The following is a 16091-nucleotide window of genomic DNA, read 5'->3' as shown; positions in this document are numbered from 1 at the left end:
ATTTGACAAATATTTAATCTTGAAACTTTTTTTTAATTGTATCTTATTTTCAATATCAAAAAGAAATATTTCATTAAACATTGGTTTATAAAAATTTGTATTATCATACGTCTTTTCGACGTTTTCGTATAATCTCGCATTACTAAAATTTGTTAATTATGTTCCTATATTGTCATTTTTATTATATTTTGAACAGCATTGATAATTGTATTGTAAATAATTATTATAATTGTAATGTCGAATTGTATAAAGGATAATATTTAAAAAGTTATTGCAATTTCATTGGTGAAGTACAATAAAATAATTATATATAAGACATAAAAATAAAAAAATTAATTAAAGATATACTTACCTGCAAAAACGGGCTACTAAATTTATTAGTAGCTCGTATATTTTATGAGTGAGTATACTTACAAAGAAAAGAGGACCGTCGATAAAATTGGCGGGGGTGGTGGAGGGCCTCTATAACTCGTTTTTACTAAATTATACCTTAAATTGACAATATATGTTGAGAAGAGACTGAATTTATTAAAAGCCTCTGTATAATTGTTAGTAATTATAGAGACTTTTATACATACTAGTAATTATGTTTGGTAAAAACGGGCTGAAAACTTGCATAAAGAAACATAACTCGTAATTTTATAAGATATTATAAGTTAAAATTCATTAAATTAACTTTGAATTTTTACTTTCGGTTATTAAAATTCAACAACTTATTTACATATTTAGGAGATGCAAAATTAAAATTTTTTCTTTCGATGTCCCATTAAACTATCCTTCCTATGGATAATCGGCACGCTTTTATCCTGTGGATTTAGTACAGAGACGAACCACATCTTTCGACGATACGATTTCATCGATAGTGTCAGTAAATGTATATAGTCACGTAGTTCTCAAATTGAAAATGGATGTACTGGCGGTAGTATACAGGCGATTTCGACGGTAAATAATACGGCAGATAGCACTAAGTTGATGACGAATATAAAATAAAGAGGACAGAATTGAATTTATTTTAGGTTTTTATTCTTCAAATATATAACGTTACAATATATAGCATTATATAATTTGTGCACTGAATTAGTTTTCATATGTAATAATTTTATACATAAATCGTCATTTCATGAGTCATCATCTTCGTCAGAGTTTTTTTTCGGTATTTGTTATCCCAAGTCAAGTTGTTTAAGCATTTTTATTTTGAGCATTCTCTATAGTCTTCTTAACAAATGCTTCCCATTCTTCGGGCCTATTCTTTGTATACCAATCAACTAAGGTGTCCAAAAGATTTTTTTGTTTTTCGGTGCACTTCCTGCATTGCGTTTGCATAGCTTCACCTATGACCCCTGAAATCATAACGACAAATTTAGTTTCACGGTTCTTATCCGTTTTATAACATAAAGGATTAAAAACAGAATCCACAAGAATAGAAAAGATGAAAAAAAAAAGAATACTCGAAAATCGATATTTAAAAATGCCACAATATTTCTCAGCATTACTGCAAATCATGTGTGTTTCGAAGTAAGAGTCTATCTTTTGTTCGGCACATTTCTAAGAAACTGTTTATTCAAAGAACGCAGCAAAGTGGTCAACCTTTAAATCGATAGTTAAAGATACCGCGCGCACTGTCTACCACGTTAAACGTTTATTAGCTGTTTTAATTTAATTTTGTAATTTTCCCTATTAAGTTATTTTTTATCGTATGATTATATATAACCAATCTACTTAAATATTTTTATCAATATTTGATTATTGATTAACTTTTTATTCATTATTTGTTTTTTTATTTTTTATTACACTCATATTAAATATTTTATATTTTTCATAAGAAATATGCAATATTTTTACAATATTTATTTGAGAGTAATCTATTTTTTACATTGAGAATGTGAATTATAGATTCAAAATTAGAATTCGACCAATTATATAATTTTAATTTTTGTTTTACATTTCAATTATTAGTTAAATTCTAATTTCGAATTTGCAATCCTTTTTTTAATATTTGAAATTAAATTTATTTTTTTAATTTTTTCATGTAATTGCCGGATAAAATCCAATTACCGGTAACAATAAATGATGAATTATCCAACTATTTATTCGGCAAATTAGCTAACGGTACATTCCCTCTAGTTTAATCATCTTTAATGATCAAAAAAGTTTTTTAAATTAAAATACGGTGAAGCTTATTTGAAATTAATTGAATGTTTATCTCCGTTTACTATACTTTTATCTCTGAATAAAGAAACCTAATAAGGACTCTCAAAATTCAAAATTATTAGAAAAATAGGGCAAATGAGAGTACGGCGCGGTACTTGGTGCGTAAAAATTCATAAATCAAACGATTAATCAATTAAAACATAAGTATATTTAGCTTGCTTAAAAGTCGAATGTTTTGGCCACATTTAGGGCCACTCTTAGCAATATACAAAGGATTAGAGAAGAGATTTCCTATAGTCTTGCGTAACAGGCGAGTCAAACTCAAACTCCCAGCTCAGACTCAAAATCATTCAACAAAGTTCACAAGCTAATGATGATTAAAAAAAAACCCTGCAGGTAAGAGTGCAAGAAAACATAAAATGAACAAAATATGACAAAACATAATATAATGATTTTTGAATTTGAACTGAGACTTATCTATTACGCAAGACTGTAGCAAATCTCTTCTCTAATTCTTTGTACGTCGCTTTGAATGGCCCCAAATGTGGCCAAAACATTCAATTTTTAAGCAAGCTAAATATATTTATGTTCTGATTTATTAATCGTTTGATTTGTAAGTTTTTGCGCACCAAGTATCGTGCCGTACTCTGATTTGCCCTATTTTTCTAATATATAATAATTTTTTATTTCTGATTCGACTCATCGTTATAGTAATTGTTAATTATACTCGAAAGCTATAAATGCCTCAGGTATTATTTTATATAATAGTTATTTCCTTATAATTCAGGAAAATTAGTTTTAATTAATCACAAAGTGACAGAGAGAAAAAAATAATATGATAAATATTAGAGTATATATTATATATTCCGTATACATTATATACATATATATATGTAATGTAAGAATACCAGCAAAGAATTTTGCATCTGCAGTCTTGCATGGTGCAGTGCCCAAGAAGCAGTTGTAATATTGCGCTCGCAATTTTTCGTTCTCCAAAATTTCTTGAATATTCACATCATCGTATCGACTCGAATAAAACTCTTTCTCAGCGTATACACATGCCAATGCAACGACAATGATCGTTACGATGAGGCTTAGTCGAGCCATTGTTTCTTCTACCTTTGCACGAACTCTCAAAAGAACTAATAAAGTAATCGATCAGCTGTTCATTGCATTTATAGAGATTAACCATGGCAAAAAATTGTTATGTCAGACAGAACATCTCACCGATGACGACATCTTCTTAATTATACAAGGAATTAAAAGAAGATAACTTTTTGCGAGAATAGAGCAAGTCTTTATAGGAAAGGTTCTTTTTTATTCATAAATAAGATGATAAATTATCAAAATTACATCGATATCAAGCTTGTACTGACATGAAATAGCAATTTAAAAAATGCGAACTTAGATAAAATTGTTTTTTTTTTTACATTTTATATATTTTTATTGTAATGATGGGAAATTATAATTTAACAAAAAACTATTAAATTTTTATGGACTCCTTAAATTAAAACGCTGATTGACTCCTATTGCCTGTACTGTATGTTATATGTTTTCTCTAATCTGTGATAAATTTTTTAACTTATTAACGAGTTACAAAATGTTGCATAAGAGAGGTGTTCAGTGTAGAAGCGTCGACTGTGTTAGATGAGATGATTATTATTTTTCAAATTATACACACGATAATGTAATCATTTATATAATTTTAGCTTGAGTTCTCATTGCCACTCAGCTTTCTAACTTTGTAAGTATGTGACTTTTATTTATTATTTTGTTATGCAATACTCCAACCGTTGCGCTAAGGGGAAAGATTGCTGATGAAGACTCAAAGACCATGAGTGGAAATGTTCAAAGTTCAGGTTTATATTTTTAGTATTGAGAAGAATTGCGCTAATTGATAACTAGCTTTGACTCCTATTGCCTGTACTGTATGTTATATGTTTTTTCTAAATTGTTTTTATTGTAACGTTTTAATAAAACAATCAAAGATGTACGTTTATATAACATTTTTTTATTTTAGTTCATAAAACATACTGTCAAAGTTATGATAAATCCAGAGATCCCTGTATATTCCCAGAAAGCATAGAGGGTTCAAAAAGAATTCAAAAAGGATTCAGCTGTTATGCCATCAGTTTAGAATTCATTTTCAGACACAAAAAGAATTCTTTTTCTGAACAATTCTGATAAGGATTCTTTATACATCTGAAAATGAATTCAGAATTGACGACATACGACTGAATTCTTTTTGAGTTATCTGAGTTTACAGCGTTTTTTTTCGTTTGTTAATAGCTTATATATACAGGGTTGGCAACGTTACTTCATAAAAATAACTCGTTATTATATTACCGTTCTTTTTTCTAAAAAGTAACTCGTTATCGTTAGTCGTTTTGCAAAAGTAACTCGTTACCGTTATCGCGGTCACTCAAAATGTAAGTCAATACTTTTTCGTTACTTTTTTTAACACTAATAAAATATTATAGCGTTTTTCATTAGCAGAATTTGTGCGCACTCAGTACACATTAAAGCCGTTGTACACAATTCTAATCTAAATGTAAAAATAAGACATCTGAGATGATATAATGCCTAACGTATATTTTAAAAATAACATAATAACATAATAAAATGTATTGCGGATTTCGCGGTAACTCATTTCTATATTTTTATTAACCATATATCTTTACGTTGATTGTACAGCGGCTTTAAAATACACTGAATGTGCATTAGTTCTGCCAATGAAAAACGCTATTACATGCAGATTCTTGCGGTAACTACAGAAAAGATGTTAGAATTCTATTTCTTAGTAGAGGTATAAAACTCAAAAACTGGTAAATATGTGTATATATACACATGTATATCTACATATATGTATATACGATCTAATTACAATTAGAACTTTTACGTAAATAAAAATAAAGTAACGATAAAAGTAACTTGTAACATCGTTACCATTACCCCAAAAAATGTAACTGCGTTACTATGAACGTTATTCAGAAGAAAATGTAACATCGTTACTCAATCGTTACCAAAAAAGTAACTTGTAACGATAACGACGTTACAAATAACGTGTTACTTGCCAATCCTGTATATGTATATATTTGTGTATATATATATATATATCTACTTACTATAAACAACTTATCAGTTATTAGTAAGTATATATGCTGATTTATGAATGAGTTATAGTTACGGACGTTAAGAGGTCAAATAATCTTTGTTCTTTGGTCTCTTTAATCATAGATAATATATGAATTATTTATAACATGAGGTACATTTCCACTGAAGATGATTGTGCGCTGATAATAACCATATGATCGGATGCCACGATATTGTAAAAAAAGAAGCAGGAAAACTACATGATGTGCATGTAGTCATAAAGTCTAAAATACAAGGTGCATGAAAAATTCTGAGAATTGTAATTAACCAAGATATTATGTTTGTTTGTAGTGTTTATATTGTTATCACAAAAAACATTCCTATTTTTTACTGTTAAAATAAGTAAACTTTTCCTATTATAACATTTTACAACTACCCGGTAAAAAATTGTTCATGCATAAATATGTATAAATACATACATAAACACATATTAATATATATTCATAAACACGTATAATTATATATGAAATATGTCCATACATGTTCATACATTCTTTTTTCTTTTGTAAAATTACTTTTTAGTGTAATAAAAATAATAATAGTAATATGAAAACATTAAAAATAATTAAAAAGATAATTTTCGCACTACTTGTTTTAGAAAAAATTTTTCCAAAGTTGTTTTTTTCTAAAACAAACAATGCGAAAATTATCCCTTTAATTATTTTTTATGTTTTACATTACTATTATTATTTCTGTTACACTAAAAAGTAATTTTACAAAAGAAAGTAGGATGTATGAACATATATGGACATATTTCATATATAATTACACATGTTTATGAATATTTATGCATGTTATGTATGTTTATACATATTTATACATATTCATGCATGAAAAATTTTTTACCAGATAGATTCCACTATAAATATAGCAAAACTATCGAAGGCTTTTTTTCTTTCGGTATGTATGGCTAAATTAGCTCATGAAGAAAAAAGATGAAACAAATATATTTCGGTGTATAAATAACACAGCTGAAAAACATTCATTTCTTACATTATTTACATTTCTTACATTTCTTACATTTCTTACATTTCTTACATGATTTCCTGATTTCAAAGTTCAAAATGCAAGAACAAGATTCTTAAACTATGATCATAGTAAGAGTATATTATTTACGACATATTTACATCAGACATGTTTTTATCTAGAATTATTTGTTTTGTTCTATGTACAATTATCTCTCAAAGGAATTTACTAATAAGAACATGAATTTAATATTTATCTGTGATAAAAATTAAAATATGATTCTATTCGGTGGTCCTCGTTTCTTTAAACATATAAATATCTTTATAATATAAAACATGATTTTAAAAATCATATAATTCTTTTTGGATGAGTCATCCTCCGTGGATGTATTAGCCACCAGAAATATCTATCCATTATGTTTCTCAACACGCTTTGTGAACGTAGAGACGCACCAATGTATCTTTTATCGACAGTTTCGCAATATAGATGTATCTACTTAGTTCCATGTCATTAAAACGGACGTTGGTGCGCTAGTGTACGGGGGTTCTATGTCCCATATCTTGTGTAATTCTTGTTTTCTTCTTGTCCTTATTTTACGTATGTTTTATCGTGAAAGAAAAGAGTTGCTTAAAATCTGATCGAAATCAAATATGCCATTAAACTTTTTACTTCGGGAAAGAATTAATAAGATTTATTTTTTTCCGCTTTCATATCACTCCGGTCAGGGTATCGATCATATAACTTTTTCTTTAGAGTGAAAACGTGAAAAGTGAAAAATTTTATAATGTTTGTATATATCTACATACATACATATATACATTTTCACTTTCCACGTTTCCGCTCTAGAGAAAAAGTTACATGGTTAATACCCAGAATTCAATGATGTATACATGTATTTATCCCTACCTTTTTTACGTTGAACTTTGTACTTTAAACCTGCACAGTGGTAAACAATTGATCACTATTTTTTCTCTTTTGCTATCATTTCCACACTATAATTATCGCACTATCATTGATTTCATTAAAGTGAAAACAACTACGACTGCGAATATCATTCTTTGAATCTGTCTGAAAAAGAATATTATTGATACACCATGATGCTCAAGAAGGTAAGTGACAATAAAATACCAATCATTCAAATTTGCTTGATCATTGAAATCACACATTATACCATTTCTTCAACTTTTTTATGTTCCATGATAGCTACACTGTTATGTTACTCGGATTAATTATTCATTTCTACATCTTGAAATTAAGAATTTTTTCAGGTATTTAATCCAAGATTGTACCAAAACGTGGTACGATCCTTCTCAGCAACTGCTGAATCTACGCAAGGATATAATTTTGGTTGGTATATTTATGTCTTACAAAATATAGAATATATGAAGATCTATATTGTTAGATAAATAACCAGAATATAAGAGTAGAATCTTAAAGAAACAAAAAAGATTTATACGTTTATATATGTGTATATATATATATATATATCTCTAATAACACATTTTATTCGGAATACATCCTAGGGAAGTCCTCAGGACGTCCCGTGGAGGATTGTGCTGTTAGGGATACGTATATATATGCAGAAATATTCTTATTTATATAAACTTGATGTATGTAAATAATATGTCTCGGACCAGACAAGTTGAATTAAATGTATCAAGAAATAGGAGAAAGCACCATTATTATCTGATTACCGTTTCATATTATTTACACTTTTATAAACAAAATTGTTCAAAGTATTTCTGGAGTAAGACTTTAAAAAATTTGAATACTTCAAGAGAAAGGTGAAATTTTTTACATATAATTTTTTACACTGCAATTTGCATATCTTTACATATTACATATATTACCTGGTTTTAAAATATGGTTATTACTGTCTCATTGAATTATTTTAGAATTATCAGATACTCAAAAGGAAATACAAGAGCTAGCGCGGAAGTTTACAAAAGAAGAGATTATTCCAGTAGCTGCAGAGTACGATCGAACTGGAAAATATCCATGGGACATTATTAAAAAGGCGTGGAGTATTGGTCTTCTGAATAAACATATTCCACAACATTGTGGTATGCTTAATTTATCAGAATTATATTATATACACATATTTTACTATAAACTATTATAATAACTATTATAATAAACTATTATAATAACATTGCTAAAAAATAATATTATTGATGTAAAAATAAGATTGATAATAATTATAATCTATTCTAGGTGGTATGGAAGCTAATATTTTTGATTCATGCTTGGTTACGGAAGAATTGGCTTATGGTTGTACAGGAATAGTAACTGCAATAGAAACCACAAGTCTTGGAGTAAGTTTATCAACAGTATTCACTTCTAGATCATACAACATTCTAATTCTTTCAGCAAATTAAAAATTAATTTTTCTTTAATTTTATTAATTTCCAATTCTTCTAAAATTATATATTTTAATTTATTTAATGTAGTAATCATACATATATATATATATGTATATGCATCTTTATATTCAGCAAACTCCAGTTATCATAGCTGGAACGAAAGAACAGCAAAAGAAATATCTTGGAAGACTTGTAGAAGAACCACATGTTGCGGTAAATCTGAAATTAAACTTATCAAATTAGTTAAATTAATGTTGCATAAATTGAATAATATTATTTATAGGCATATTGCGTTACTGAACCTGGTGCAGGATCTGATGTAGCAGGTATTAAGACCAAAGCTGAGAAGAAAGGAAAAGAGTGGATAATTAATGGCACCAAGATGTGGATCACAAATGGTGGTGTTGCCAACTGGTATGAGACAATGTGCTTTATTGTTTAGTATTAACTTTTAAAGGATATCACTTACACTTTTAATAACACAACTTCTTATTGTACAGGTATTTTGTTTTAACGAGAACAAATCCAGATCCAAAAGCTCCAGCTAATAAAGCTTTTACAGGTTTTATTGTGGAACGTAATAGTGATGGCTTAACTCCCGGTCGTAAGGTAATTCTTGATGATAATTTTTTATTGTTATCCTATTTAATCGTTAACTTAAATTTGTACTAATTTATACTAATTTTATTTTCATATGTTAAGGAAATGAATATGGGACAAAGAGCAAGCGACACGCGAATGATAACATTTGAAGATGTTCGCGTTCCCGAAGAAAATGTATTGCTTGGAGAAGGACAAGGTTTTAAGATAGCTATGAAGACTTTTACAAGAACCCGGTCACCGGTAATATTCCATTAAATTTATCCATTAGGTGCCAAATATAGATCACAAGTATATTTTTACATTTAACATTTTTGCAGGTAGCGGCAGCAGCTACTGGTTTAGCTCAGAGAGCTTTAGACGAAGCAACAAAATATGCACTGGAACGCAAAACATTTGGTAAACCAATAGCAGAACATCAAGTAATAGCTTTCATGTTAGCGGATATGACTATTGGTGTTGAGACTTCTAGAATGGCATGGATGAAAGCAGCCTGGGCTGCTGATAAAAATTTACCGAATGCTACAATGCTCGCTAGTATTGCAAAATGTTATTGCAGTGATGTAGCTAATAAATGTGCTACAGACGCTGTACAGGTAAAGTACAATACAATAACTTATATTAATGAATTTTTTATTAAACTATACAGTTAGCAAGAAGATGGAGTTGATTCGATATGTTTTTATAATTTATCGTATGACTTTTTTTTAGGTTTTCGGTGGTGCAGGTTTCAATTCTGAGTATCCAGTAGAAAAGCTTATGCGCGATGCCAAAATTTATCAAATATACGAAGGTACTGCGCAGATTCAAAGGCTGATTATATCACGTGCTCTCTTCGACGAAGCTAAACAAACGAACGACTAAGTAACTGTACGTTGGTTTAAATTGTATCATAAAATTTATTTTTATATTTATTATATATGTAGTATTTTTATAAGCTACAAGATAATTGGGAAGTAACGCGTTATTCATACAAAATATCGTTATCGTTATAATTATTTTTTTAAATAACGACTTGAGATAACGATATTATATTATTTTGTTTTGATTTATATTGATGATAATGTAGTTATATTTTTGGGTAAGTATAACGAATATAAACGTTTTATTTATTTTGTACACGTACGTGTATGAAATGTGCATAAGTGAGTATAAAAGAAAGAGAATTATGTGTTTGACCATATTGAGACTTCAATATCTACTAATCATAGATTTGAGGTAATTATAGGTTTTGTGCTGAATTAGTCAATTAACGACATAGATAATTGGATGCGACTTAAAAAAAAAAACAATCAATTCGGTGAAAAAATAACGAAAATGTAACGATTTGATACTTTTGAAGTAATGACAATGTTAACGAGTTACTTTTTACAATGGATAATCCAGAGATGGTAACAAATTACTTCTTAAAAATAACTTTTAATTATGATGATAAATTTATATGTATATTAATATGTATATATATTTTTTATATTCACACACACACACACACACACACACACACACACACACACACACACACACACACACACACATTACAAATAGAGTCCGATCGAAATTTCGGTTTTGATCAAAATTAAGAGCAAATTTCGGTGGGTAAACCGAAACTGTACAAGTTATAATGCGCCGATGAGCGTTCAAAAAACAACTGTTTGATTTTAGCTATTAACTCGTTGATTAAGCTTAAAACAATTTGAGTACAAACTTTGATATGATCCTAATAATAACTGTAGTTTGATTTCTTTAAAAGTTGAGGATGCAGTATTATTATATTATTACACACAGTTCGATAATTTAATAAAATCTTATTAAAAATATACTAAAAATAAAGGTATAACTATAAAAATATACCATATATAATTCTGCCATTTACAAAATCAATAAAAAATATCTTTCTCTTAAAATTATCAACACTAAAAAAATTATAATTAATCTAACCTCATAAGATAAAATCTGTGAAACCGAACGCACAGCCCCCATTAATAAATATAAAGAATTAGATGATTACCCCATAAATATAATTATATACCCCATAATTGTTAAAATGATAATTATAAATAATAACGAATAATTTAAATAATAAAGATTATAATATACCCATATAATAATCAATTGACTATTATTAACATAAATAAAATAATTGGAGTAATATAATATATTAAATAGATTTATAAACTATAAATACATTTTTTCTAAACAATTTAATAGCATCTTTGAAAGGCTGAAACACCCCCCTAACTCCTACCTTATTGGGTCCCTTACGATCCTGAGTGTATCCTAAAAATCTTTCGCTCTAATAATGTTACAAATGCCACCCTAACTAATATATAAATTTCTAAAATAATTTAATTAAATTTAATAATACATAATTTAAATATGTTAAAAATATTACTTATGTAATATCTCTCTCTTTTATTCTTATATTTAATATTAAAGAGCACATAAATTCACCACAATTTCTGAAAATCATATACGGTCACTATAGAATTAATCGAAAAATGTCGATTTCAATTCCGGCCGAAAAAAGTGACTCCGTTAGCTTCTCTTTTTTTTTTAAATAAGACTTATCTAAGTTTTGGTTTCGACTGGAGGTTAGGTCAAAATGTGATTTCGGCTGGACTCTAAAAACAGAAGCCTTATTGGGTCACAGCAGATAATTAATAGTATTTTAGATGTATATATTGAATTTTTGTACACATTGTGTAAATGTTTTACGAATGTTTAGAAAGTTGAAATATATTAAAAAATTTTCCCGATTTAATTCAGAAAAGTACAATAAAGTCCACCTTAATAAAAAATACCGTAAAAATTATCAAAGACTTAAGAAAAAAACATATAATACGAGACGTAAGAAAGTTGCAATTTTAATTTTTGACATATATATCTGATATATTATCTAATTTCGTATGTACGTATTTACATTTTCTGAAATTCGCGAAAGGACATCATTTTTTAGATATTAAATGATTCTCAATAATTTAATATTTAAAAAATAAAGTCCTCAAAAAGACTACAATTTACGAAAAGTTTTTCTTTTTATTTTAGAGAACTCGATAATGCGAGTTTTTAATGTGTTCAAGACGTTTGTATATTCTAACGACAAGGCGACGAAAAGAAATCCATTTGAGCCCTTCGAATCGAAATAAATCGAAGACTCCGCCCAAATCCGCGCGTTTTTGTAGTGAGCATAAAACATAGACTACACAATCCGTGTATACTTACAATTAGTCGACAAAAATGAAAGAGATATGACGCGAAAACGACCAGTCTCTGTCTCTTTCTGTTCAACAGTGCAATGTTGATAGAAAGAGAGGGAGATTGTCCGTTTTCAAGCCCTCTTTCTCTCTTATTTTTGTTGATGACATTAGATATACTATTTAGATACGGATGGCACGGTTCATGTTCCGTGTCTTTGATCATGAGTGACTGCCGATTTGAAACGGGCGCCCGGCGCGGTTTCGCGACAGGCGGCGCTCGTCGCGCCGCGACGAGGAGTGCGTTAGTCAAGTGCATTGTTGATTGAAAACGTATTACGGCCGCATTATGTCCGTCGGACCGTAGCCTTTTTCACGCGGTTTTACTCGGTGAAGTCGCGCGTGACGAGTTATGCAACGTACGCCGCGTAAGGGCGGCCCGCGCCGGGCGATCGGACACCGCGGCAGCTGACCTACTTAGAGCTCGGCCTATCATCGTCGTACCTCACGACGCGGCGGCGAATCGTGTCGCCGAGCACGCGAAAGGAGAGGTTCGTCACAAATCCCCCGGTGGTTCGTTGGAACGGTCGAAAAAGCCGGCTTAGCCGACTTAGCCGGCCCGCACCGCGGAACGACGCGGAACGACGCGGAACGACGCGGTCGCGATTGCGGCCCGTCGGCGGCGAAGGAAGCGGGGCCGGGGACGGCACCTTTTGGAAATTGCGTCTTTCCGCCCGCGACGGAGCTCGCCGATGAGGCGCAGGGCCGTAACCGCCGGCACGAAGGTACCGGCCCACCGACTCTGCACCGACCGAGCCGGCATGTAACTCGGCATGTCAATTTGAATTCTCTTTCTCCCTTTTCTACTCTCTTCTCACCTTCCTCCGTCTCTTATCTCTTCGTACTTCGGAAGCGACGGAAAACTGTTTTTGTCTCGGTAGCCGGTGGCGAGCGAGAAAGCGTCAAGCGGACGCCGGCCTAACTCACTAACTATTCATGTGCACGCTCGCGATTACGCTGTTTTCCCTTTCGTTCGGCCACTGCCGTACACACAATCACACGAACGTTCAGCGTAACCGGTTGGGCGGGGGAGACGCCAACTAGACGGCGATACGAATCGGAGCGACACGCAAAGATCGTCACACGCACACGACCCTGACCCTCGCGCTTTATCGCAAACGATGATCTTCGGAGCAATTTCTGCGTGAATTTGAGGTCGCGCGGTTATGACATTATAGAACATTGTAGACTGGAGGAACTCATTTCCCGCGGTCGCGTCGCGCGAATTGAGATTCCGAGTCGCGACGAGTTGATCCGTTGGCAAAGGAGGCGAATTTTCGTTCGTTGCTAGGAGGATGAAAAAAAGAAATAGGAGAAGGAAAAGATCGGCGAATGAAAGAAAAAAAAATGCGAACGTATGGCGGGCGGCGTGCGGCCGGTACGGTCCTGACGGCTCTCGTGCTGTCAGTGCGCGACAGTGCGCCGGACGCTCGCTTGACTTAGGGAGTGCCCGTGCCGATGCAAAGTGTAAGTGAAGTGGCCTACAGACCTACATTTGTCTAACGTTCCATTTTTTCACGGGCCGACGGGAACGGGAGGTTAACGAATACCGCGCGCGTTATTTCCGCTCTTTTCTTCGGTAAAACGTGGCGTGTGCGTGTACCTGCGATGCCGCCGTCCCGTGATATACCAACGTTCGACTGACGAGACGGACGAGAGAAAGAGTAAGAGAGAGAGAGAGAGACAGAGAGAAAGAGAGAGACTGAGAGAAATAGGTAGATAAGTAGACAAAGACAGAGAGAACGACCGGGAACGAGCGAGCGAGCGAGCGAGTTAGCGTGGCGGTGCAGTTTCGGTACGTCTCGGACACTGCGCTCTGACCAGCGTGTAGTCGTGAAAGGAGAGAGAGAGAGAGAGAAAGAGAGAGAGTGAGAGGGGGTGACAACTCGTGAGCGTGCGCGAGAGTGACGGAGAAGAGTGGCAGAGGCGTGAGAGTGAGAGAGTATGATAGGAGAGCGCACGAGAGCGAAAGCGAGTGTACGAGACGTCGGCGCGAGGGAGGGCGGGCGAGAGTAAAAGATAGAAAGAGAGAGTGAGCGTGGAAAAAGAGGGAACGGGAACGGAGCGCACGTTACCGCGAGGAGAGAAAGAGAAAGAGAAAGAGAAGGAGAGAACGAGAGTGAGAGAAAGAGAGCGCAAAAGGGAGTACGTAAAAGAGTGTAGGTGTTCTTCCGAGGAGAAGTGCGTGCGCTCACGGGAACAACGTGCAAGAGAAGTGGAGGGAATCCTGTCTGTCCGTTTGTCTATCTGTCCGTCTATCCGCCGGGACACGCGAGGCCCGGAATGGCTGCGAGGACAGGGGAGGGCGAGGGTGAGAGCCCCGCGACAGTCTTCGACAACAATGCCGGCATCGTGACGACGGCGGGTTCCCTCGCGGAATCATCCACGTCGTCTTCGTCCTCCTCCTCCGCTACCGCAGGCGCCGTCGCCGCCACGGTGCCAACAACGGTGATCCTGACTGAGAGTACCGCTACGAGCGCCGGTAGTCTGCCCTTGGGATCTCAACAACAAGACAACCTGCATCAAGTACATCAACAACAACAACAACAACAGTCGCGACAGAGAATCAACCTGATTGCCGATGTACCCGTCAATGATGTCGCAGGTAACCTCAATGACTCTCGCTCTTCAAGTCTTTGTTGTCGCTAATGTGCCGCTTGCCAACCCCTCTTCCCCCTCCCCCTCCCCCTCCCCTTCTCCATTCTCTTTCCTAGCTTCGCTCTCACGTTTCTCGTTTCTTTCTTTCACTCCGTCTCTCCTGTCTCTCTTCTTCTCTTTCTTCTCCTCCCCTCCTCCTCCTCGTGCCTCGAATCCTCTGTCGTCTGTTGCATCGCGCGCGCGCGCGCATTGATGCCGCGTGGATTCTCGAGCCACTTCCGAATTAGCGGGACTCTTTGTTTTCATCGACATAGGCTACAGAGAATGAAAGCTGAGATTGAGATAGTTTCCTCGAGAATAACTAAAACTCGAGAGAACTAAAAGCAGAACTAGAAACGAGACTTAATATAATAAAAAGAAATAAATTTTAAGTTATATAAAACGACAGGGTATTGAAGAGCCAATCACAGAACTTGTTGCATAAATTAATTACATTCTATCAATAATCACATAGAGTTGTTTTATTCAAATCTAATCTCGTAAATTCAAACTGTTGACATGTTTCGGCTACTTGTTCGAGAAAACTTGTCTTCAGAAAAGCGATAAAGTTACTTATAAATAAGACTTCTCAAAGTAAAGCGCTTTTTGGTAAGCTCCTCCCAGAATAATTAGAGCTGCACACATGACGTTGAAAGACCGTGTGGAAAATCTGGTTGTGCTGACAAATGGAAATTTAAGAAAAGTAAATTTGTGCTACAATTTTCTTAACGTGCACTTGCTCGCGTGCGATACGATTCCCGCCCAAGTGCGTTTGATCGCAATCACTGTCACGTGGACCGAGAGCTCGCGGAGAGCCCGCGTAGAGACAACGGCTCCGCGTTCCTGATTTAGTGCCGACTTTTGCGTAGCGATGTGTAGTGGCGCAACAGACGTCCACAGCGAAATTCCGAAGTCGAGTCGCGCGCGAAGTCTCTCTGTCCGTCCGTCTGTCATCGTCTCGAATTTA

General features: G+C 33.7%; 4 protein-coding genes across 8 annotated transcripts in view; 2 read left to right on the top strand and 2 right to left on the bottom strand.

Moving 5' to 3' along the window:
- Positions 1-1025: 1025 nt before the first annotated feature.
- Positions 1026-3307, bottom strand: LOC108770871 (ejaculatory bulb-specific protein 3). The gene is made up of 2 exons (XM_018522606.1): positions 3060-3307; positions 1026-1340 (listed from the first exon to the last, which is right to left on the bottom strand). Exons 1-2 carry the CDS (start codon positions 3256-3258, stop codon positions 1180-1182), a joined length of 360 nt encoding a protein of 119 aa, XP_018378108.1. The 5' UTR covers positions 3259-3307; the 3' UTR covers positions 1026-1179.
- Positions 3308-6848: 3541 nt separating this feature from the next.
- Positions 6849-10137, top strand: Mcad (Medium-chain acyl-CoA dehydrogenase). Of its 2 annotated transcripts, none has more exons than XM_018522601.1 (11): positions 6849-6867; positions 7298-7379; positions 7539-7617; positions 8166-8333; positions 8485-8585; positions 8766-8846; positions 8917-9047; positions 9134-9242; positions 9336-9476; positions 9554-9829; positions 9945-10137. In XM_018522601.1, exons 2-11 carry the CDS (start codon positions 7365-7367, stop codon positions 10095-10097), a joined length of 1254 nt encoding a protein of 417 aa, XP_018378103.1. In that variant the 5' UTR covers positions 6849-6867; positions 7298-7364; the 3' UTR covers positions 10098-10137. The 2 variants fall into 2 exon arrangements, with proteins under 2 accessions (XP_018378103.1, XP_018378102.1); XM_018522600.1 differs by lacking the exon at positions 6849-6867 and adding an exon at positions 6874-6996.
- Positions 10138-11102: 965 nt separating this feature from the next.
- On the bottom strand, positions 11103-12923 carry LOC108770864 (NADH-ubiquinone oxidoreductase chain 1-like). Its single transcript, XM_018522599.1, is given in 4 exon segments — positions 11103-11237; positions 11419-11514; positions 11516-11568; positions 12905-12923. Coding segments are annotated over 4 exon segments (303 nt in total).
- The window catches only part of LOC108770889 (regulatory protein zeste), a 35492-nt gene continuing 32099 nt past the window's right edge, over positions 12699-16091 (top strand). The window contains exons 1-2 of one of the 4 annotated variants that reach the window (XM_018522646.1): positions 12699-12978; positions 14651-15092. In XM_018522646.1, the coding sequence (XP_018378148.1) occupies positions 14771-15092 (322 nt within the window). In that variant the 5' untranslated portion in view covers positions 12699-12978; positions 14651-14770. Of the gene's footprint in view, positions 15093-16091 lie in introns of all 4 variants that reach the window. The other 3 variants (XM_018522647.1, XM_018522643.1, XM_018522644.1) reach the window with 3 other exon arrangements.

The sequence above is a fragment of the Trachymyrmex cornetzi genome, unplaced genomic scaffold (genome assembly GCF_001594075.2).
Source record: "Trachymyrmex cornetzi isolate Tcor2-1 unplaced genomic scaffold, Tcor1.1 scaffold1376, whole genome shotgun sequence".
Lineage (NCBI taxonomy): Eukaryota > Metazoa > Arthropoda > Insecta > Hymenoptera > Formicidae > Trachymyrmex > Trachymyrmex cornetzi.
This window is presented reverse-complemented; position numbering and strand designations above follow the sequence as displayed.

What these genes read in the sequence shown, in the direction of transcription:
- LOC108770871 (XM_018522606.1), bottom strand. Translation starts at nt 3,258, where the DNA reads ATGGCTCGACTAAGCCTCATCGTAACGATCATTGTCGTTGCATTGGCA. An exon ending in AGATGCAAAATTCTTTGCTG is followed by an intron (nt 1,341 to 3,059) that starts GTATTCTTACAT and finishes TTATGATTTCAG; the next exon opens with GGGTCATAGGTGAAGCTATG.
- Mcad (XM_018522601.1), top strand. An exon ending in TAGAAGAACCACATGTTGCG is followed by an intron (nt 8,847 to 8,916) that starts GTAAATCTGAAA and finishes TATTATTTATAG; the next exon opens with GCATATTGCGTTACTGAACC. An exon ending in GTGCTACAGACGCTGTACAG is followed by an intron (nt 9,830 to 9,944) that starts GTAAAGTACAAT and finishes ACTTTTTTTTAG; the next exon opens with GTTTTCGGTGGTGCAGGTTT.